Consider the following 23,601-nt stretch of genomic DNA (forward strand, 5'->3'; position numbering starts at 1 on the left):
TCCAACCTGGTGAAGCAAGGACAGCTTCCTATGGGGTAAGAACCTCAATTATGCATTATAATGAGGGGTAGGTGCTAGTCAGATGAAGCAGAAAGGGCCTTCCAAGCAGAGGGGACAGCATGAGTAAAGGCACGGAGAACAGAGGCAGCTTGTTTCCTGTAATTTGGTGCTGCTGGAGAATGGGGTGGGAGATGAAGCTGGAGAGTCCCTCTAAGGACTGAGATCACATTGATTTTATATGATTTTAAAGTTTGGAATTTGCTTTACAGACAACATAGAACCAGTGAACGATTTTAAGCTGGAGTGTGAAACTGTCAGATTTGTGGATTAGATAGACACTCTTTATGGCAATGGATCTATGGGGATAAATCAGTAGGCTTTTCAGTGGTTCAGATGAAGTGCCTCTGAACATGAACAATGGAAATGAGATCAAGAAGAGATGTTGGATTCATAAAAATGTAGGATATAAAACTGGCATGGCATGTTCATGGAGGAGGGGTGAGGGGGTAAGACAAGTCACAGTTAACTTTCCAGAATGGTTGACTAGTTGGATGACAGTGCCAACAACAGGAGAGAGCGCAGGGACCACAGATATCAGGAAGATGTAGAGTTCAGTTTAGGCTGGACTGAACTTGTATGCCTGTGGGACACCCTAGGGAATATGTCTATATTTGGTTACATGATGAGGCTCAAGCACATATCTGTTATAGCGACAGACAGGGAAACCCTCGATTTAGAGTTGCTCCTATTATCTAGTTTCCCTTGAGGGAGGCAAAAGTTCATGAGGCAGATAGATAAGAGGAGGGACTGCATTTCAGGCAAAGAAAAGAGCTAAAGTAAAGGCATGGACCATGAGTGTGTATCACTGTACTGCCAAGACAGTGCAGGTGTTTGGATCAGCGCTGGGGAGATCATTGGGAGTTTCTGTATTCCCACTGCAAGCAGAGTCTTTATGTGTCTTTACAGTCTACATGTGCTCACAACCTGGCTATCCCTTGCTTTTGCATAAATCAGACAATTAGCATGTTCCTTTAGCCAAGCAGCTGTATGTATGCTCCACACTTGCTAAAATGTTCCGTTTGTCCCTGAGGGAAAAACAGAATGTGGCCCTACTGTGTTCATGGGCCTGTACTGTACAATGAGATCTGAACTCCTGCAGTGGATTTTAAACAGGGCTGCAGGTCAGAATTAACTATGGAAACTTCTAAACTACTCCAGCCTTTCCCGGCCCTACTCCTCCCACCAGAGGATTGTGACTTTGGTGAGAGAGGGTATAATGCGGTGTTCCCTGGCATGTGTGTTTTTTCAAAAGCTCCACAGGTGAAGTGGGAACTACTGACTATAGGAGTCTGAGTCTGCCCTGCCTAGTGCTCTCCAGGTATTATCTAATTGTGCTGACAGCTGTCTTTTTTTTTTTTTTATTTTATTTTTTTAAATACCAAAAAACACCAAACAAATGCAATCATTCCTATTTTGATCATTCTGTTCTACATATATAATCAGTAATTCGCAATATCATCACATAGTTGCATATTCATCATCATGATCATTTCTTGGAACATTTGCATCTATTCAGAAAAAGAAATAAAACAAAAACAGAAAAAAAAATTCATACATACCATACCCCTTACCCCTCCCTTTCGCTGATCACTAGTGTTTCAAGCTGAATTTATTTTAACATTTGTTCCCCTTATTATTTATTTTTATTCCATATGTTCTACTCGTATGTTGACAAGGTAGATAAAGGAGCATCAAGACACAGGTTTTCACAATCACACAGTCACACTGTGAAAGCTATATCATTATACAATCATCTTCAAGAAACATGACTACTGGAACACAGCTCTACATTTTCAGGCAGTTCCCTCCAGTCTCTCCATTACATCTTGAATAACAAGGTGATATCTACTTAATGCATAAGAATAACCTCCAGGATGACCTCTTGACTCTGTTTGGAATCTCTCAGCCATTGACACCTTGTTTCATTTCACTCTTCCCCCTTTTGGTCAAGAAGGTTTTCTCATTCCCTTGATGCTGAGTCTCAGCTCATTCTAGGATTTCTGTCCCACGTTGACAGGAAGGTCCACACCTCTGGAAGTCATGTCCCATGTAGACAGGGGGAGGGTGGTGAGTTTGCTTGTTGTGTTGGCTGGAGAGAGGGGCCACATCTGAGCAACAAAAGAGGTTCTCTTGGGGGTGACTCTTAGGCTTAATTTTAAGTAGGCTTGACTGATCCTTTGTAGGGTTAAGTTTCATATGAACAAACCCCAAGACTGGGGGCTCAGCCTATAGCTTTGGTTGTTCACACTGCTTGTGAGAATATCAAGAATTCAACTTGGGAAAGTTGAATTTTCCCCCGTTTTCACCATTCCCCAAAGGGGATTTTGCAAATACTTTTTTATTCACTGTTCAAATCACTCTGGGATTTATCGGGGCATCACTCTGGACAAACCAACAAAATCTCATGTCTTACTCAAGGTTCCATGTACTTACGGTGTTCAGTTAAGCTATCTACATAAGTTATATTAGGAAATTCACTAGTCAAAATACAAATTTTGTACCAAATAAACACTTTTTGCTTTAGTCTCACACATTAGTTGAAATTTTAAAATATTAATTTCATCTATTTTCACACCCTGCAGTAATGACATTCCTTTGTTCTTCCTCATGCAAAAACATTTTTTAAATTTGTACATTTAGTCACTATCATTATACACTCTAGGCATTCCTAGATTATACCATCTCAATCTTTACTGTCTATCTTTCTTTCTGATTTCATTTGTGCCCCCAGCCCTCCTTCCTCTATCGTTCTCATATTCAGCTTCATTCACTGTTTTAACATAATTGTATTACAGTTACGTAGTATTGTGCTGTCCATTTCTGAGTTTTTACACTCAGTCCTGTTGACAGCTGTCTTCTATTCACAGACCATATACATGTCCCCGTAATGGTTAGTGAGTTTACCCTGTTTTCCTTCCTATCACTTATCATCACTTGACATTATGTATCTACCTAGTTATGAGTTATCGTCTCACACACTAGACTATAAATGTCCTGAAAGGAAAGACATTGTCTAGTTCACTGCTATATTTCCAACATTTAATAGTGTCTGAAAAGTCTGAAATAAAGTAGGCACTCAATAAATACTTCTATTGTTGAATGAATATTATTTTACCTGCTAATGCATGTTACTTAATGGGAAATGTTCATTGGCTTTGAATGTAATTATTCTCTTTTGACCTTTTAAATGTAAACATAAACTAAACACCAAATTAAAAAAATAAAACCGTTTAATGTGCACAAAATCTACCTACCTTTGTATAGTCTAATCTTCCTTTTTCTTGAGCCTAAAATAGAAAGAGGGGGAAATTAATTCATTAGTTCCTTAAAATTTTATTGCTTCTATCACTTTTGCTTTTCAAACAATAAGAATCACTGTCTATATTTACATTTATAGATACCTACATACATATATAATTAGTTATATTTGTGAAAGTAGTATTTCAGAATAAACCTAGTAGACCCTCTAGATAATACCATGTTTTTAAAGAGTATCTGCTGGTAAAAAGCATCATTTTCTTCTATGAACATTAAATTACTAGTGTGCTAGTTTTCAAAGTGCATTCTATGGAATTGCTAATATCATTTTTCCCTCAACCTTTCCTTTTGAAAATTTTTAATCATATAGAAAAGTTGGAAAAACAGTATGCTGAACACATATCTACACTCTCCTTGGATTTGATAGTGGCAGACATTCTGACTTTTCATCCCACATGCTTCAGCATATATCTTATAAGCACAGGATATCGCGTATATAAGTACACAACCACTGCAAATTAAAAAAATGAACAATAACTGCATATCAGCTAACATATAATCCATATTCAACTTTCCTCACTTATCCCACGAATATTTTTTATAGTTTTTTTCCAAATAAGAATTAATCAAGATTCACACACTGCATTTTTTATGCCTTTTAAAATCTAGAACATCCCCTTCCTATTTTTCATGAAGTGAAAGGAAAATAAAACCATTAACTTTTTCTAATGAAAACAACTAACTTTTTGAAGAACCCCAGACAGCTGTCTTATAAAATAACCCACTTTTTGGATATGTCTGATTATCTCCTCATTGTGTCACTTAACATGTCCCTCTTCGCTTATAAACTGAAAGTTGGATATGGAGAAGCTCGCTTAAATTTAGATGAAACATTTTTGACAAGAAGATTTCATACAGAATATTATGTACTTCATATTGCATTGGTTCAGAAAGCACAAAATATCAGGCTCTCCCACTTAATGATGTAAGTTTGATCACTTGGTTAAGGTGGTAACTATCAGCTTGCTCGATGTTAACGATACACTTTCTCCTGGAGGAGTGGTAAGTAATCTGTAGGGTCAAATTTTATTTAAAACTGTACTTTTAGCATTGTTATAGGTTGAAATGCGTCCCTCCCAAAAGATATTTGAAGCCCTCATCCCTAGAACCTTAGAATGTAAGTTTATTTGGAAATGGAGTCATTACAGATGAAATTAGGTAAATTAAAATGAGGTCATCCTAGAATAGGGCTGGACCTTAATACAATATAACTGGTATCCTTATAAGAAGGAGATGGGAGACGCAGGGGAGAATGTCATGTGACAAATGATGCAGAGATTAAGCCCAAGTATTGCCAGCAAACTACCAGAACTAGGAAAAGGCAAGGAAGGATTTTCCCCTACAGATTTCAGACCTCTAGCCTCCAGAATTGTGACACAATACATTTCTGTTGCTTTAAGTCATTCTGTTTGTGGTACTTTGTTACAACAGCCTTAGGAAAGTAAAAATTACTAAAAAACAATTTGAAATGCATTAAAATTCACATATTCAAATGTTGTACAAATCAAATCTTAACCTAAAGCAACAACCATGGTGTTAATCTTTCCAGGCAGGTTGATTTTTTTTTTTTCAGACTTACGAATAAAGCTTCTTCTGCCATCTCTGTACAGAAAAAGAGCCCTTCAACTTATGAATAGGTTAGGACCTGGGTCCATTTAGTTCCTGAGTCCAAAGTGACACTGTACAGATAATTAATGTGGGCAGATTTACTTTCATGAGAGAAAGGAGATGTTGATGGCATTGGTCCTCACTCTTCTTGCTTCTTTGCAATCCTTTGAAATTTTATCCAAAGATACCTGTCTTTTGTTTTTTGTTTTCTTATAAGTGAGATATAACAACGTGCTACTACTGCACACTTTTTGGTACCATCACAAACCACTCTAAGTTGAAGTCTGTAACTTTAACCTTTTTTTTTTGTATGCTGTATGGTGGGAGTCACATTTCATTCTTTTCCTATGTGAACCTGCAGTCACAAATTCTCCACTTTTTCAATTTGTTTATCCTTGTCCTTGTCTTTAGCCAGTTACATGTATGGCTCAGGCACAGAACTTTTCAAATAATGCACAAACTTGGTGACCCATAGAATTGTTCCTACTATTAAACAATTCATTCCAGAAACATATTTGTTATTTCTTCACCACTTCCAATTTTTGGTCTAACCAGCTTCTCTTTGTTCTATTCTTACCTTTTGGTGTCTAACACAAAGGACATGTTAAAAAGTGTTGAAAGTGGGTGCAAGGGTAGTTCAGGGGTAGAATTCTCGCCTGCCATGTGGAAGACCCGGGTTTGATTCCCAGCCTGTGCACTTTCCACCCTCCAACACCCCACTCCCCACCGCCACCAAAAAATTTAAGCACATGGTGATGCAATAGTGTGATAGTTACATGGAAAAAGAATGAAATATGACCCCCATCCTATAGAAAAAAAGAAAAAAAAAGTTGAAAGTGGCATTTGTTGAAAGTTAGGAAGTTTCTGTACTTTCAGGAGCTTCCGTACTTTGAGATTACAAGGTAAACTGTGGAAAAAACATATAATATACAATGACTTAGGGTGGACTCTTTCTTTTAGATGCATTGAGCCATTTCCCAGTTCATCTCATTTAAAAAAAAATCAGCAGCAGTTTTTTTTCGTTAAGAATGAATATGATGCTGTTCACAGATTAGGCCATTGTGGGGATACAGGGCCCAGGATTCCCCTCCTTATTGAGAGCAGGTCACTGCACATAGCCACCTACATGACCGGGACCGAAATTAAAGGTCATCACACATCCTCAGGGGGGAAGGAATGTACAAACAGTATCATAAACAAGGCACTGAAACTCCCCTCCCTTGACCACTGTTGATAACAAACCTCCAAACCCTGTGTTATGAGCCCCTGCTGAAACTCTGTTCTACTTCATGCCAGATGTGACATTGGTGTTTGGGCTGCCCCTACCCAAACCTTCCAAGAGCTGGGTTGGAACAGCCATCAAGAGCACTGTATTAGTTTCTTAGGGCTGCCGTAACAAATTACCACAACCTGGATGCCTTAAAACAACAAAAACAGTTCTGAAGGCTAAAAGTCCAAGATTAAGGTATTGCCAAGTCCTCACTTCATCTGAAGCCTCTAGGCATAATTTTTCCATGACTCTTTCTGACTTGTGGCAATCCTTGGCATTCTTTGGCTTGTAGCTGCATTACTTTAAACTCTCTCCATCTTCACATGGCCGTCTTCCCTGTATCTCTGTGTCCAAATCTCCATTTCCTATCTCTTATAAAGACATTAGTCATTGGATTTAGGGCTCACCCTAATCCAACTTGATCTCATCTTAACTTAATTAAGTCTGCAAAGACTCTATTTCCAAATAAAGTCACATTACAGGTACTGGGGGTTAGGGCTTGAACTTGTCTTTTGGGGGGGATCCAACTCAACTCATTACACGTGTTAGTTATTCTGTTTTCTATCACAAAATTTTGTGAAACCATTCTTCCCAGCACATACTTTGCTTATAGACTAATCATCTTAGATAATTCGGTTCCTTTGAAGTACTTGCAGTTGATCAATCACAAGCTATTTTCAATTCTCAAATATCTCATTTTAATTTGTACTTCTAGTGTGGCCACCGCCCTTTCACCTACTGGAGCTAAGCTTTGCAGGAGATAAGGGCATAGAAATCCCATATATATATAATCCACACCTGCTCAAAAGCAACTCTTAAATGTTTTGAAAGCAGAGAGGGTAGAATCCTACATGAAATGACAGGAGAATTGCCACAGGCATTACAACCTGAACAGACTATAACTATTCATATGTAGCTCACCTGAATTTTTTTTTTATTTTACCACAACAAACATTCCAGTTTTGTAAAACCATTTCATTTTTGACTGTTTTAGCTTGTACATAAAAGTATCATTTATTTTAGAAAGTAAATATGGTAAATATTTAAACGTTTATTATATTCATTTTAAGTTTATCACCACTCAACTAAAACTAAGAAAAAGATAAATGTACTCAGAATCTATATATTTCTCAAGGTTCTGGCAACATTTTATGTGTGCGTTTTTGTGTATATGCATGCACACACATACACATAGATATTTCCAGCTGATACGTGGGCATAAATCTGCATAAGCATACCTGACAAAAGGGATTCTGATATACTTTTTTTGTTGTTGTTCACAAAAAGCTTTTTAGGCTTATAGAAAAAGCATACCAACAAGGCTTTAGTCCCCTACATAAATGATACTATTTCTCATTAAACATTACACATCCTTATTCTTCTTGTAAAATAGTTAATTTGGGAGGGGCTATAGTTTCTGTTCCATCTGATGGTTGCTCATTCATTCAACAAATAGTTACTGAGCACCTACTAGTGTCAGGCACTGCTTAGGCACTGGAGATGCAGTCAAATATTGTATGAGATAGAGAGGCAGCTTATATTCTAGGGGCTTGCACAACCTTATTTTCTTTTTTTTGCATAGGCAGGCTCCAGGAATCAAACCCAGATCTCAGGCATGGCAGGTGAGAATTCTGTCACTGAGCCACTGTCGTACCGCCCTTGCACAATCTTTTTTTAGATAGGCTTCACATACACTTCTTCTAGAACTTAAGCTCTATGAGAGCAGGGAACTTTTCTCTTTGGTTTACAACTGTATCTCCTGTGTCTAGATCAGTGCCTCACATATAATGAGGTTCTAAGAAAGCTGGGTATTGTAGCTCAGGACCAGTACACAGCTAATGTCGAGCCATGAGCTGGTGCCTTACAAATTACTTTTTACGTACATTGAACAGTGCCAATGTTTATGTCAAAGCTAAAAGAAATAATGTAAACGTCTTAAGTCTCAAGAATAATGGAGTGCTGTAACTTTTCCCCTTTTTCTGACACTTGCCACTTATCATGTATATTTTTAGCAGAGCTAGATATTATTAAAATAACTTTCTCACTGGAGCCCAAAATAGGCTGATATAAAATAAATGCAGACTAGATGGGTATTTCAACAGCCAGCAGTCTTGAACCTCTTCCTGACAGAAGCACTGCAAATTCCACCATACAGGGCTCGTCCCTGAGGGCTTCATTACTAGGGTCTTTCAAAGGGACTCACTCAACTTCTTGCCTCCTGAAGGTGTGCTTCTTTCAGTCCAGGTCATGAAAAAAGAAGCAATTTTTTCCCCAGAGTTTAGAAGTTCATAGAGAATGTGTGGTTTGAATCCTGTTTTATCTTTAAAAAATGTGAAAACAGACAAGATTGTGTGCCCCAAATGCTCATGACATGTAGCCCTCCTAGAAGAGCTGCAGTGAGTGCTGTAAAACAATACCCTGTGCAAAAGCAGAGAAGCCGGCACTCTGATTGAGAGGATGCATAAAGGGATTGATTCCACAGGTTTATATACTAGTCTCTGCAGACCAAAGGCAGATAGATTTCCTATTGGTAAGCAATGGATGTACAATGTGGTCTTTTACTTTAAGAAACAAATGCTTTTTATAAGTCAGGTAACAAAGAAGGATTGGATGACATAAATGAACTCTTTCCAATTCCAACCACTGTTATCTAGACTTGAAAGCTGGATATGGGGAAACCTTTTTCTAAGAGCAGAAAACTTAATTCCACTGCAGAGTCCAGAAATTGCTACAGACAGACCATCTCTACTTATCATGTTATTCTTCCCAAACATTACTAGCCATATTTTGGAAAAGCAGCAATTTTTAAAGAAGCTCTGCTTTCTAAATCTTCCAGGAAAACTGCTTTTCCCCTAAAACTATTTCAAATTATTTTAAGCCTAGGAAAACTTGAAAGAATACCACAAACATCCATTTGCCTTCCACCCAGAGTCATCAAAACTAACATTTTATCACCTTTCCTTTGTTTCTTTCTCTTTTTGATGACAATTTACTCACTGTTTGAAAGAAAGCTGTAGACATCATGATGCCCTATCCCTATGTACTTCAACATTTATCTCCTAAGAACAATGACATTCTCCTACATAACCACAAAACCATTATCTCACCCAGTAAGTTTAACGTTTACTATAACATTATTTAATTCACAGTCCATGTTCATATTTTCCAAGTTGCCGCCAATCTAAGATCCACTTAAAAATCATACATTGCCTTTGGATGTCTTGTCTTTTTTTAAAAAATATTTTTATTGAGAAATGTTCACATACATAATTCCATATATGACACACAATCGATGGCTCACAATATCATCACATAGTTGTGTATATTCATCACCATGATCATTTTTTAGAACATATACATCACTCCAGAAAAAGAAATAAAAAGAAAAAACTCATACATAACATACCCCTTACTCCTCCCTCTCATTGATCACTAGTATTTCAATCTATACAATTGATTTTATACTCTATCCCCCTATTATTTATTTATTTTTTAATCTGTGTTTTTTTACTCATCTGTCCATACCCAGGATGAAAGGAGCATCAGACACTAGACTTTCACAATCACACAGTCACATTGTAAACATTATGTCTTTACATAATCATCTTCAAGAATCAAGGCTACTGGTATACAACTCAACAGTTTCAGGTACTTCCCTCTAGCCACTCCAATATACCATAAACTTAAAAGGGATATCAATGTAATGCATGAGAATAACTTTCAGGATAACCTCTCAACTCTGTTGGAAAGCTCTCAGCCACTGAAACTTTGTCTTATTTCTCTCTTCCCCCTTTTGGTCAAGAAAGCTTTCTCAATTCCCTGGTGCCAGGTCCCAGCTCATCCTAGGATTTCTGCCCTACATTGCGAGTTTTACACCCCTGGGAATCATGTTCCATGTAGGTGGGAGCCCAGTGAGTTCACCTGCCAAGTTGGCTTAGAGAGAGAGGGGAAAAATCTGAGCAACAAAAGAGGTTCTCTGGGGGTGACTCAGGTTTAATTTTAAGTAGGCTTAGCCTATACTTTGCAGGAGGAAGTTTCAAGATTGAGGGCTTGGCCTATTGATTTGGTTGTCCCCACTGCCTGCGAGAATATCAGAAATTCTCCAAATGGGGAAGTTAAATATTTCCTCCTTTCTCCCCAGCCCCCCAAGGGGACTTTGCAAATACTTCTTTATTCACTGCCCAAATTACTCTGGGATATATCGTGGCATCACATTAACCTGGAAAAACCAACAAAATCTCATGTCCTATTCAAGATACCATATACTTATGGTGGGATGTCATGTCTTTTTAATTTCTTCTGATTTACAACAGTCCCTCTCCCTTCCACTATCATTATTGTCTTTCATAATATTGGCACTTTTCCTTTTAAGAGTCCAGATCAATTGCCAAGCAGAATATCCCCTATCCAGGATGTGCCTGATTGTTTTCTAATGACCCAATCCAAGTTAAAATTTTGCTGAGAAAAGGACATAGGGGATATTGTATACTTTTCTTTCTATTACTCAAGAGTTACAAAATATCAGTTTGTCCTGTTACTGGTGAAACTAAATTTGTTAGCTGACTGCCTTTTTACTTAATAAGTAATCTAAAGCATGCTTTGAGTCCATGTGAATATTCTGTTCCCCATTAACCATTCATCCAAGTGTTTTAACGAACCAAGCACCATTTGTGATCCTTGTTTGAATAAAATACTACATTTCTGGCTGTAAAAATAATCACCTTGGAATTGGCAGATATATTATCACCTCCTTTAGAGAAAACAGGTCTTATTGAAAATAAACTCTGTGCATTTGCAATACTACTGAGAAGTGGGATTTAGTTTATATATAAAAAGTGAGGTTTGTTGGGGGACAGTGGAAGGGAGAAAAAATACCTCATCTTCAGCCTCAAAATGGTTTGGGTATAGTGCATGGGGTTTAAAAAAGGTCACAAATCAGAAATCTACCACATCTACTAGCCTTGCTGTTGAAAAAACACCAGCTGAGTTTGGTTTTGGTAGTAGAAATAGATCTATATTGCTGAGCTTTCCAATTACAGAGTTGGAAATGTACCAGAATATACAGGGGCAGAGCAGGTCTTTTCTTTGCTATCTTGACTATTCTTGCCTACTATTACAGGATTTCAGAAGGCTTCTGCAAGAAAGTCAACACCATTCTGAATTGGACTGCTCAGCTGATTTCACCATCTCTGTTATCTGGGAAAGCTAATCAACTCTCGAAGACAAATACGAAGTCCATGGAATTAACTTTCTCATAATCTTTCATTTGGTTCATCAGGAAAAGAGGAAGTAACAGACAGGCACAAAAAATACTATGATGCCCAATTAAAAAAAAATGGGGAGGGGGAGGCTTGTATTATCTATATAATAAATAGTTCTCTCTGCTCAGAACCCTTTGTTATTCCTTTGCAACCCATTTTTCCTTCTATCCTCTCTTGGAATCTGGAAGAGATATGAAACTTAAAATTGTACAGTTTGACCAAGAAAAGAAAATCTCAGAAAGGCCACAAGGAAGGAGATCAAGATGGTAGAATATCCAAATAGGCAGTGTTTTGGCTACTACTTCTGTTTGAAATGCTATGTTTTAGTTGTGGCTTGAAACTTTGAACTGCTATTTGGCCCATCCTTTCTTCATGGAGCTCTCATCGTTTAAACACGACAGACTTGGCAAAATACTAGTTAGGCTGAGTTCTGCTTGCCTCCACTCTATCATCTCTGTATGAATCAAATGTTTTTTTTTTTTTTTTTAATGTTAAGAGCAGTATCTTTAGAACTGTGCCACTAATTAAAAAAATCATTTCTAAGAAGGTTCATTTCTTCACCAGAGCTGTGTCACACCAACCTTTGGGCCCTGTGCTGGAAAAGTAGAATCAAGTCTCAAATAATGCCTTTTTAATTATATACTCTAGTATTATAGATGTAGGCCAATACTGTATTATACCTCTGTGAGTGTAAAATACCTGGTACCTACTTTTTGATACATAGTAGTGACCATGCTATTTTGGACCTGTTTTTAATGATGTTATTCTAGAATTTTTTCTTTCCAGATGATGATTGAGAAGCTAATAAAAAGTGGTGCTAGGTACCATAATAGTAATAGAACTTACTGTTTTTTGGCAATTTTGTTTTTTACTTTTTTTTTAATGGAGTGTGCTGGATGTCTCTATAATTTTGTTCAGATGACTACAGAATCTGGAAAAGCTGTTGCTGCTATTGATGTATAACATACTGCAATTGGTCTTTTTATATAAATATATGTATATAATTTGAATTTTTGGAAAATTTAGCTGTGTTTTCAACTTTGGAAAAAGTATCCCAGTTGTACTGTGTTAAGTTAGCATTGTACAGAAATTAATAGCCATACTGATCTAGAAACGTTAAACTTAATTTTTTTCCATTTGTACAGGGTAACACACTGTATAAATATATAGGGTCTTATCTATGTGGTTTTGATTACAGAAACTAATAAAATATTCTCTAAATAATGAAGAAAAAAGAAGACGGTAGAATACAGCAGTTTTCTCCAGCTTAGCCTTCCCAAAGTGAAGGCCACCCCCACGATGGCTCCCCTCAAACTTGTGTCGAAACCAAACGAACTTATACACTTAACTTTCCCATTTCTATTAATGGCACAATTATTTTTGTTATTCAAGTTCAAAATCCTGATTTCAGCCTCTGACCACACCCCTTTCCTATCTCTACCTGGCAGCTTTTCCCTGTGTCAGTTTTCAGGTGATACTTTCTCTCTCTGAAAGGAGAACATGACTTCCGTTCTCATTGCTAACATTCTGGTTGGTACTTTTCTCCTGCACCTGTCAATAGTTTTCCCAAACCTTCCAAACTGATCTCCTATCTTCCAGTTTCCTTTATAATGTAGCTTTATTCACTTTCCTAAAACACAGTTCTAATCTTTACACAACCTGTTCCAAAAACTTTCAGTGTCTGCTTGGTGACTCTAAATCCAGCTCATTTTCCATAGGTAAACACCCGTTCACAGGTGTCTTTCTTTTAAAAATTGAAGTAAAATTCACATAACATTAAACTCACCATTTTAGCTATTTTAAAGTGTACAACTCAGTGGGGGCATTTAGTATATTCACAGTTGTGCAACAGTCATTACCTAGTCCCAGAACATTTTCATCCCAAAAGCAAACTCTATACTCACTAAGCACTCACTTCCTGTTCTTCCCCGTCCCCACCCCGTGGCAATTACTACTTTGATTTCTGTCCCTATAAATTCACCTATTCTGGATATTTCATATAAATTGAACTGTATAATGTATGTTATGTTTGGCTTAACATATTACTTGGTAAAATGTTTTTTTTTTAAATTTTTTATTTAAAAAATTACAAGAAACACAAACATTCCCAACACATACACTCAGCAATTCACAATATCATCACATAGTTGCATATTCATCATCATGATCATTTCCCAGAACATTAGCATCAATTCAGAAAAAGAAATAAAAAGACAACAGAAAAATATAACAAACAGAAAAAAAAAATTTTACAGGCCATACCCCTTACTGATCCCTTTCATTGATCACTAGCATTTCAAACTAAATCTGTTTTAACATTTGCTCCCCCTATTATTTATTTTTATTCCATATGTTCCTCTCATCTGTTGACAAGGTAGATAAAAGGAGTGTCAGACACAAGGTTTTCACAATCACACAGTCACATTGTGAAAGCTATAACATTATGCAATCATCATCAAGAAACATGGCTACTGGAACACAGCTCTACATTTTCAGGCAGTTCCTTCCAGCCTCTCCATTTCATCTTGAATAACAAGGTGATATCTACTTAATGCGTAAGAATAACCTCCAGGATAACCTCTCGACTCTGTTTGGAATCTCTCAGCCATTGGTACTTTGTCTCGTTTCACTCTTCCCCCTTTTGGTCGAGAAGGTTTTCTCAAGCTCTTGATGCTGAGTCTCAGCTCATTCTAGGATTTCTGTCCCACGTTGCCAGGAAGGCGCACATGCCTGGGGAATCATGTCCCACATAGACAGGGGAAGGGTGGTGAGTTTGCTTGTTGTATTGGCTAGAGAGAGAGGCCACATCTGAGTAACAAAAGAGGTTCTCTTGGGGGTGACTCTTGGGCCTAATTTTAAGTAGGCTTGACCTATCCTTTGTTGGGTTAAGTTCCATATGAACAAACCCCAAAACTGGGGGCTCAGCCTATAGCTTTGGTTGTCCACACTACTTGTGAGAATATCAAGGATTCAACTTGGGGAGGTTGAACTTTCCCCTGTTCTCACAATTCCCCAAAGGGGACTTTGCAAATACTTTTCCACTCACTGATCAAATCACTCTGGGATTCATCAAGGCACCACCTGGACAAACCAACAAAATCTCATGTCCTATACAAAGTTCCATGTACTTAAGGTGTTCAATCAACTATCTACATAAGTTATATTAGGAGATGCACTAGTCAAAGTATAGATTTGTACCAAATAAACATTTTTTGCTTTAGTCTCACACATTAGTTGAAATTTTAAAATATTAAGTACCTTCTATTTTCAGCACACTGCAGTAATGACATTCTTTTGTTCTTCCTCATGCAAAAACATTTTTTAAATTTGTACATTTAGTCACTATCATTATACACTCTAGGCATTCCTAGATTACACCATCTCAATCTTTATCGTCTATCTTTCTTTGTGATTTCATTTATGCCCCAGCCCTCCTCCCTCTATCATTCTCACATGCAGCTTCATTCAGTGTTTTAACATAATTGTATTACAGTTAGGTAATATTGTGCTGTCCATTTCTGAGTTTTTACATTCAGCCCTGTTGCACAATCTGTATCCCTTCAGCTCCAATTACCCAATATCTTACCCTATTTCTATCTCTTGATGGTCTCTGTTACTAAGTTAATATTCCAAGTTTATTCACTAATGTCAGTTCATATCAGTGAGACCATACAGTATTTGTCCTTTCGTTTCTGGCTAATCACACTCAGCATAATGTCCTTAAGGTCCATTCATGTTGTTACATACTTCATAACTTTATTCTGTCTTACAGCTGCATAATATTCCATCTTATGTAAATGTCACAGTTTGTTTAGCCAACTGTCTGCTGATGGACATTTTGGCTGTTTCCATCTCTTGGTAATTGTCAATAATGCTGCTATAAACATTGATGTGTAAATGTCCATTTGTGTCCTTGGCCTCGTGTCCTTTGAGTAGAGACAGCATATAAATGGGTCCTGTTTTTTAATCCATTCTGCCAGACTGTGTCTTTTGATTGGAGAGTTTAATGCATTAACATTTAGTGTTATTACTGCATGGGTAGTACTTTCTTCTATATTTTGCCTTCTGGATTTTATATGTCATATCTAATTTTCCTTCTTTTTACCTTTACTCATAGTCTTCCTTTCTACACTCTTCTCCACACCTCTCTCTTCTGTCTTCATATCTGTCTCTAGTGTTCCCTTTAGTATTTCTTGCCGAGTTGGTCTCTTGGTCACAAATTCTCTCAGTGATTTTTTATCTGAAAATGTTTTAATTTCTCCCTCATTTCTGAAGGACAGTTTTGCTGGATATAGAATTCTTAGTTGGCAGTTTTTCTCTTTTAATAATTTAAATATATTATCCCACTGTCTTCTCTCCTCCATGGTTTCTGCTGAGAGATCTGCGCATAGTCTTATTGGGCTTCCCTTGTATGTGATGGATTGCTTTTCTCTTGCTGCTTTCAAGATCCTCTCTTTCTCTTTGACCTCTGACATTCTGATTAGTAAATGTCTTGGAGTATGTCTATTTGGATCTACTTCCTTTGGGGTACGCTGCACTTCTTGGCTCTGTAATTTTAAGTCTTTCATAAGAGTTGGGAAATTTTCAGTGATAATTTCCTCCATTAGTTTTTCTCCTCCTTTTCCCTTCTCTTCTCCTTCTGGGATACCCACAACACGCATATTTGTGTGCTTCATATTGTCTTTCAATTCCCTAAGTCCCTGCTCATATTTTTCCATTTTTTTCCTATAGTTTCTGTTTCTTGTCAGATTTCAGATGTTCCGTTCTCCAGTTCAGAAATCCAGTTCTGTCTCTTGAAATCTACCATTGTAGGTTTCCATTGTTTTTTTTCATCTCTTCTATTATGTCTTTCATTCCCATAAGTTCTGTGATTTGTTTTTTCAGACTTTCAGTTTCTTCTTTTTGTTCTTTCCTTGCCTTCTTTATATTCTCCCTCAATTCACTGATTTGGTTTTTGATGAGGTTTTCCATGTCTGTTTGTACATTCTGAATTAAATGTTTCAGCTCCTGTATGTCATTTGAATTGTTGGTTTGTTCCTTTGACTAGGCCATATCTTCAATTTTCCTAGTGTGATTTGTTCTTTTTTGCTGGTGTCTAGGCATTTAATTACCTTAATTAGTTTATTCTGGAGATTGCTTTCACTTCTTTTATCTAGGGTTTTCTTGCTGGATGAATTTGTTGTCTATCTGTTCTCTGACATTCTGTTCCGCTTTATCTGGACCTTTAGCTTAAGTTTTGTTTAACAGAGGAGAATTTTTCAGTTCTTGTTTTCTTGTTTCTTGCCCTGCTTGTGTGGTGCCTTCCCCCCCCCCCCCACACACACACAAACTTAGGAGGTTCTACTTAGATATTATAGACCCCAGCCAGATTTTCCCAGACCAAACTGGCCTCCTATCAGGAGGAAAGAGTCACCTGCGTCGGTTTTCCCTGAGCGTGAGACCCAGCAGGTTGAAAGACTTTCCTGTGAAGTCTCTGGACTCTGTTTTTCTTATCCTGCCCAGTATGTGGCGCTTGTCTGACTGCAGGTCCCACCAGCATAAGATGATGCGGTATCTTTAACTTTGGCTGCGGGCGTGTTGGAGACAGAGGAGAGGTTGTAGGCTGGTTTTAATGGCTTCAAATTACCAAGCCCTGGGGTCTGAATTCCTTGATGGAGGGATTCCACCTGGGTGGGGCTTCACCCCTCCCCTGGGGAAGGCACAAGCTCCAGATAAGCCCCCAAAAGAGCTCACTTCTGCCTATGCCTGGGGCAGTTGCAGCCTGAAAAGTCCTGCCGCTGTATCGAGAGGCAGTCAAGCCTTTGTAGATACACAGCCACAAAAACCCCTGTTTCCTTCTTTTTTTTTCCCCCTTTTTCTGTCAGTCCTGCCCCCTTGTCACTGGGGCAAAAATGAGCAACCTCCACTTTGATCAGGTTCACCTGAGCTGGGGGCCTATTTTTAGTAGTCAGAATTTGTTAATTAGTTCCACAATTGGCCTTTGGTTGTGCCCAGTCCCTGCTGCTGGTAAAGTCCTTTCCTTTCCCCTCTGGGAAGCGGCCTGTGGGGGAGGGGCGCTGGCTGCCACAGCTTTGGGAACTCACGGTTCTGGGGGCTGCTCCCAGCCGGTCCAGCTGGTCCAGACTGGGGTACGCTGTGTGTCTGGTCACTGACGTGGCCTCAGGAGCTGTTCTGTACTGTTTCTGGTTATTAAGTAGTTGTTCTGGAGGACAAACTAAAATGTGCACATTGTTAAGCCGCCATCTTGACCCGGAACTCCGGTAAAATGTTTTTAAGGTTCATCTATGTTCATCTACTGTACTAATCAGTACTTTATTCTTTTTTCTATAGGCGAATAACATTCCATTGTATGGATATACCTACCACAACTTGTTAATCCATTCATCAATTGATGGACATTTGAGCCATTTCTACTATTTGGGCATTGTGAATACTGCTGATCTGATTTTTGTTTGAACCAAAGTTTAAGAAACATAATCATTATCTACCATTTCAAAGCAATTTTTCACCTGGTAGCTTACACTGTCCCATGTTTTCCAAATTCCATCCAAATTATACTTCTTTCTCTTTGAAAACACTTACCTAACGCCCTTTACATAGTTCCTTTGTTTAGGAAACCCCTCTATCACTACCTTTGTTGTTAAGATATTCTTCCTTTAAGGCTACCTTAGATATTGCCTACTTCAGAAAGCCTTTCTTGGCTTTTCCAATTGAACACAAACTCTCTTTCTTCTGAGCACCCCAAATGGCACTAATCACATTATTCCTTATTTCTGAGTATTTCTATTATCTCCTCTTTACTAGGACACAGGCAACCACCAGGCAATTTATTGCTATATCTCCTGTATTCAAGCACTTTTTTTAAAAATACAACAGGAACACTGAAGAAAACCCTTAACAGGAATTTTAAGAGATTTCTCGAGTCTTCATAGTCTCTGTAGTCTCATCTGCAGACTTTCATATGCCCACACTGTAGGACCTTCACAGTAGAGAATAATGCCAGTATTCCTTTTGAAACAACTCAAAATAATTTAGTTAGAAGAATATCACATGTGGCATTAATGAGGACTCTCTAAAGGAGAATCATTTCTTTTAAGAATATACATACATTATTTACATGCATACCAGTCTTGCCTAGCAGTCCTGGTTTTTCTTTTTGAATAAGAAATAATAGTAGGATATCTAGGGATGAGTGAGATTTAGCTTAGCATCAGTAATATGTAGTATACTTAAAATATTTTTTGGTTGGTTATGATAGTGTATGTTACAAACCTAAGTGACATTTCACTACTTTCAGGAATACCCAAGAAAATACAATCATAACTCTTATTACTTCAGGTGACTTATAATAGCAGCTGAAAACTAGAAGGACCATTAAAAATAAAGATTTTCTGACCTGCAATAGCACCCAAACTCCCTGAGAGTCAGAGCCCAGTGGTTCTCTGAAGGATTCTATTTTCTTTTATCAGGAATCAAAATGATAAGTAATGACTTCATTTCCCCAGGGTGAATCACCCATTCACTGTATTTTTACCTAATCATTATTTTTCAGCAGCTACAAATTTAAATTGAAAATGAAGGTAGGGAGGGATCAGTAGAATTTAGTATGAAGACAATGCTTTACAAATATTTTTCACCTGTTTCAGACTAGTTCTGGACCTTTGTGAAAGGGTACGTGGTGTGCGCACATGTCTGTGGGTGTCATGGAAGAGGACTATGGAGTCTTAAGATTTTGGGGGAGGGGGACTTGGAGAGGAGGTGGCAGGACCTAATTCGGAAAATTCCAGTGGTATTCTCCTTCCTGGTTTTATAATGATGTTGAGGGGGGCATTAAGAGTCTGATTGTCTCCTTGCTTTCTTAGATACTCATTAATACTCACACCAAGCAGGAAATCAAAAGGGTAGATGGCACACAAACCTTTCTGGGCAGAGCAGGGAAGCAATTTTGCATGTGGTACTCAGACCCCACAGGTGACTTCCATCGCTGGGAACAAGACTTTTCTATGTAAATGCTTTTCTTATAATGCCTTTCTTGCCTAAGAAGACCTATTTCTTAGATTTATTCGAGAGCTAAAAGAGACCTTAAAAATGATCTAATTCAATGCCATCATTTTACAGAAAACAATACTAAGGACCTGAGAGAATGTGAGAATGTGATTAAGGTTACACCGATGCTGGCAGAACCCAAACTAGAATCTTACCTTCCAAATCCTGGTCTCCTAGGGGCTATTTCTGCTCTCCCAACTTGACTCTTTCTATTTAATAAAATAGGGCTATCACCAAACAGCTTCACCCTGAAAAGACTACTTTAGGTAAGTCACTATGCCAGGTACTGTGGCTAATTCATAAGTAAATTTGCTATTACTCTTAAAGCTCTTGCAATAATATTCAGAATCAAGGGAAGGGAGTGGGGGAATCACAAAAGTACAGAATTCGGAGGAGGTAAATATCACAAAAAATTGGAAGAGAGCACTAGGATTTAAGAGCAACCTCCTTGAGAGTTAGGACAAAATGTCCCTCTCAAGGGTTATGCAAATTGTGTTCCCTATCTCTTGCTTCTGGGCATTTACAGAACAGGACCATTATCTTACAGAGCTTTACAGAAATGTGCATACTGCAATTTAAAAGATTAAAATAAGCTCAAGTAAAGGATCTTCAATCTGAAGAATGTTAATTGAGTTGGAAAAAAATAATTTCAGCCCTAAAGCATAATGGCAAGCCCCTTATGTGACAGAAACTAACTCCTTATTTCATATTTGCTTCACACACATTCATGTTTTCACCACCAGCAATTCTGTTCATGTCTCAGGGGTAGAGATAAAAGGACATGGAGTCAGTGGAACAAACCAAAGCAGGCTGGTGGGGGCCTTTGAGGGGGCAATAAACTCCCAGTCTTTTCATGCTGAGGATTTAGAGGTGACCACAGGGGACTTCGGTTGCGGGCTGCATGGAGAGCTGCTCAGGGGACATCTTCTCAACCTAGTTTACTGACCTCCAGACAAGATCACTTTTATTTACCTGACTTACTGCCAAAGGCACAGACTTTTTGGAAAGGCTATCCTTTTATATTTAAAATTCTGTCAGGATGATGGTTTGAAACATTTCACCAGCTGTTTGAAAAATTGTGGATACTTCATGCTGTCTATATTTCACAACTTTGCATGTTTGGAAAGAAACTTAAGGGTTCATCTTGACCCTTTTTCTAACAAGCTTCTTTAAATTTCACATCCATGCTATTCCCATATGTATACAGATGTATGTAAATAGCCAAGGGAGAGTTGATAGCTTTCATATAACATGTTCAGCTGGATCTTTTCAACCAAAATGTAAATCTGAAATGTATTCTAATATAACCCAATTAGATCTACTAACACCATCTGTATGTATATTTTCAGTTCAGTTGTCATGAAAACACACAAATGTACCCCAGTAATACAATATTAAATACATGTATGATATTTCATTGTACTATATGTCATTTAATCTTTCTATTTTTAAACACTGGATCAATTTTCATTTTCTTCCTTTTATAATTAATGTTCTAGACCCTGAATAATAAAAATTAAAAAAAAAAAAATTTTTTTTCTGGGTGCATGGTCCAGGCATCAAACCCAGGTCTCCCGCATGAAAGGCAAGCATTCTACCACTGGCACCACCCAGGCACCCTCTAGTCCCTATTTTGATATATAATTCTTCGCCCGTGTCTCTGCTGTTTTCCTTAGGATAGATTCTTAGAAGTGGAATTATTAGAGCAAAACATATAAATTTTTAAACTTAAAAACTGTAAAATAAAAACACAGATAAAGAATGTAAAATGTCAAATAGTACAAGACTTCCAACAAAAACACCTAGCACTCTCCAGAGGCTCTCTTTCTTCCCCGCCCTGCTCCTAAGCTATTTCTTCTGCTCTCTAACGTCATATACTGCTCTTTCTTGATTTTTTAAAAAATGCAGTGTTATCGAGATATATTCACACACCATATAAACCATATGAAGTGTACAGTCACTGGGTCACATATCATCACATAGTTTCTTTCTTGATTTTTAAATTTTAAACATTATTTATTGCTCCTAAAGGAAGGAATGTTTAGCTCTCTTATGTGACCCCACCAAATACTTTCTTCCCTTATACTCCTCCTAATTTATCAAACTTTTTGAATGAATCAATATTCAGGATTTACATTTTTATGCTATTTAAATACTTTTTACTGAAAGGAAATGATCACTTTTTTTATGATAGCTAATAACTGCCTCATTTTTGCCCTCCCCCTGCCATGTGCTCAGTGTGGCTGTTTTGAAACTTTATCCCCAAATTCTTTGATACTCTCCCATTTAGAGGTGGAGGTCTATGATGCCTCCCTTTGATTCTGGGTGACCTTGTGACTCTTTTGACAGAGGACCATGGAAATGACTGTGTGACTTCTGAGGCTGGTCATAGAAGAAGAAGCAACTCCAGCCTTGTTTATTGTCACACACGTGCTCCGAATTCTGAGCTGGCATGTAAGAAATCTATCTTGAAGTTGTCATGCCAGGAGGAAGCCAGGCCAATTGGAGAGGTCACATGTGAGCAACTCTGGTGGGTTGTCAGCCTCGTGCTCTAGGCATCCCAGCCTAGGTGCCAGGCATGGCGAAGAAGTCTACAAATGGTTCCAGTCCCCCGCATCATTAAGTCATCTCCAGCCTTTGAACATTTCCAGCTGAGGGTTAAGACACAATGGAGACAAGTCATTCTCACTGTGCCCAGTCCAAATTCCTGACCCATCAAATCCAGGAGCATAATTAAATGATTATTTTAAGCAGCTACATTTTGGGGTAATTTGTTATGCAGTAATAGTAACGGCAACATGTGGTTTTCTAGATATTTATCATAAATTTTCCCTAAATTGTCAATTTGGAGATGCACAAATTGATCACCTCAATTAATTGAACAGTTTAATTTTAACTTGTAGATATTTCTCCTGACATCTTTGTCTTCTTGTCCCAATCTGGAATGGATGCATAGCCATCAATCCAGGGCTCACTAGGTTGACAGGCAGGTTAGTTAAGGACATGGACTCGGTAACCAGGCACGTTAGTTAAGGACGTGGATTTGAATCCTGGCTCCACTATTTGTTAGCTCCATGACTGTAGGCAAGTTAGTTCATCCTTCTGTGCTTCAGATGACTCATCCGAATGGTGCCTGGCAGGTAGGAAGTGCTATTAGTGTTGGCATTACTGCTGTTGTTATTCTTCCCCTCACAACATCCTGGAGTCTCACTGCTTCATGCCTGTGTCTGATTCTCTAATTCACAGATTCCTTATTTTTCTCTTTTCTGGTTACTCCTTGAAGGAATATATTACCTGCTCCCAAGAAAAAAATGTATCTGGGGAGGTAAGTCTTTTAAACCTTGCATAACTCTTTTAAATTGTCTTTGTTCCAACATTGTACCTGATGATAGTACTGCTGGTATAAAATCCTAACTTGGAAACAATTTTCTTTCTGAATTTTGGAGGTACTGCCCCTGTAATGTCACTACAGAGAGGCCATGCTGAATCTTCGTTCGTTGTACCAGGTTCTCTTTTTCTTCCTGTATTTACCCCAATTTTAGTATTTGTCCCCATTGTTCCCACACGTGATAATAATGTGACCTGGTGTGGGTCTGTTCAAATTCACTATTTAGGGAACCATTTCAATTTGGAAACTCAGGTCCTTCAGTTCTTGGAACTTTTGCTTCTTTATTAATGTTTTTTTTTTTTTAATTTAATAGTTTCATATTTTTTTCTCTATTCCCTCAAGGGACTTTGCAAATACTTTTTTATTATATGCCCAACACACTCTGGAATATATCAGGGTTTTACATTAAGCCATACAGAATTACAATATCTCATTCCCTGTTCTAGGCTCCATGTGCTTTGGTTATTTAAATAAAATGGCAAGCAGGCAAGTTAGATTGTGTGCTACAGAAAATTTAAATTTTGGGCAAAATAAACATCTCTTCCCATGGTCTCACACAGAGGGTGAATTTTAAAATACAGACAATGTTGTCCTTTACCCTGTATTCTGATTTACTTTAATCCCAACCAGATCAGCTTCATTCATATCTC

At 37.9% G+C, this 23,601-nt stretch overlaps 1 protein-coding gene across 4 annotated transcripts in view; it reads right to left on the reverse strand.

The window, feature by feature from the left end:
• The window catches only part of PDSS2 (decaprenyl diphosphate synthase subunit 2), a 383,533-nt gene that overhangs the window by 45,212 nt on the left and 314,720 nt on the right, over positions 1–23,601 (reverse strand). For 2 of the 4 annotated variants that reach the window (XM_077162555.1, XM_077162557.1), the window contains exon 7: positions 3,315–3,347. In XM_077162555.1, the coding sequence (XP_077018670.1) occupies positions 3,315–3,347 (33 nt within the window). Of the gene's footprint in view, positions 1–253; positions 2,169–3,314; positions 3,348–16,887; positions 22,215–23,601 lie in introns of those variants that run through there. The other 2 variants (XM_077162556.1, XM_077162558.1) reach the window with 2 other exon arrangements.

Source organism: Tamandua tetradactyla, chromosome 5, assembly GCF_023851605.1.
Source record: "Tamandua tetradactyla isolate mTamTet1 chromosome 5, mTamTet1.pri, whole genome shotgun sequence".
NCBI classification, from domain to species: domain Eukaryota; kingdom Metazoa; phylum Chordata; class Mammalia; order Pilosa; family Myrmecophagidae; genus Tamandua; species Tamandua tetradactyla.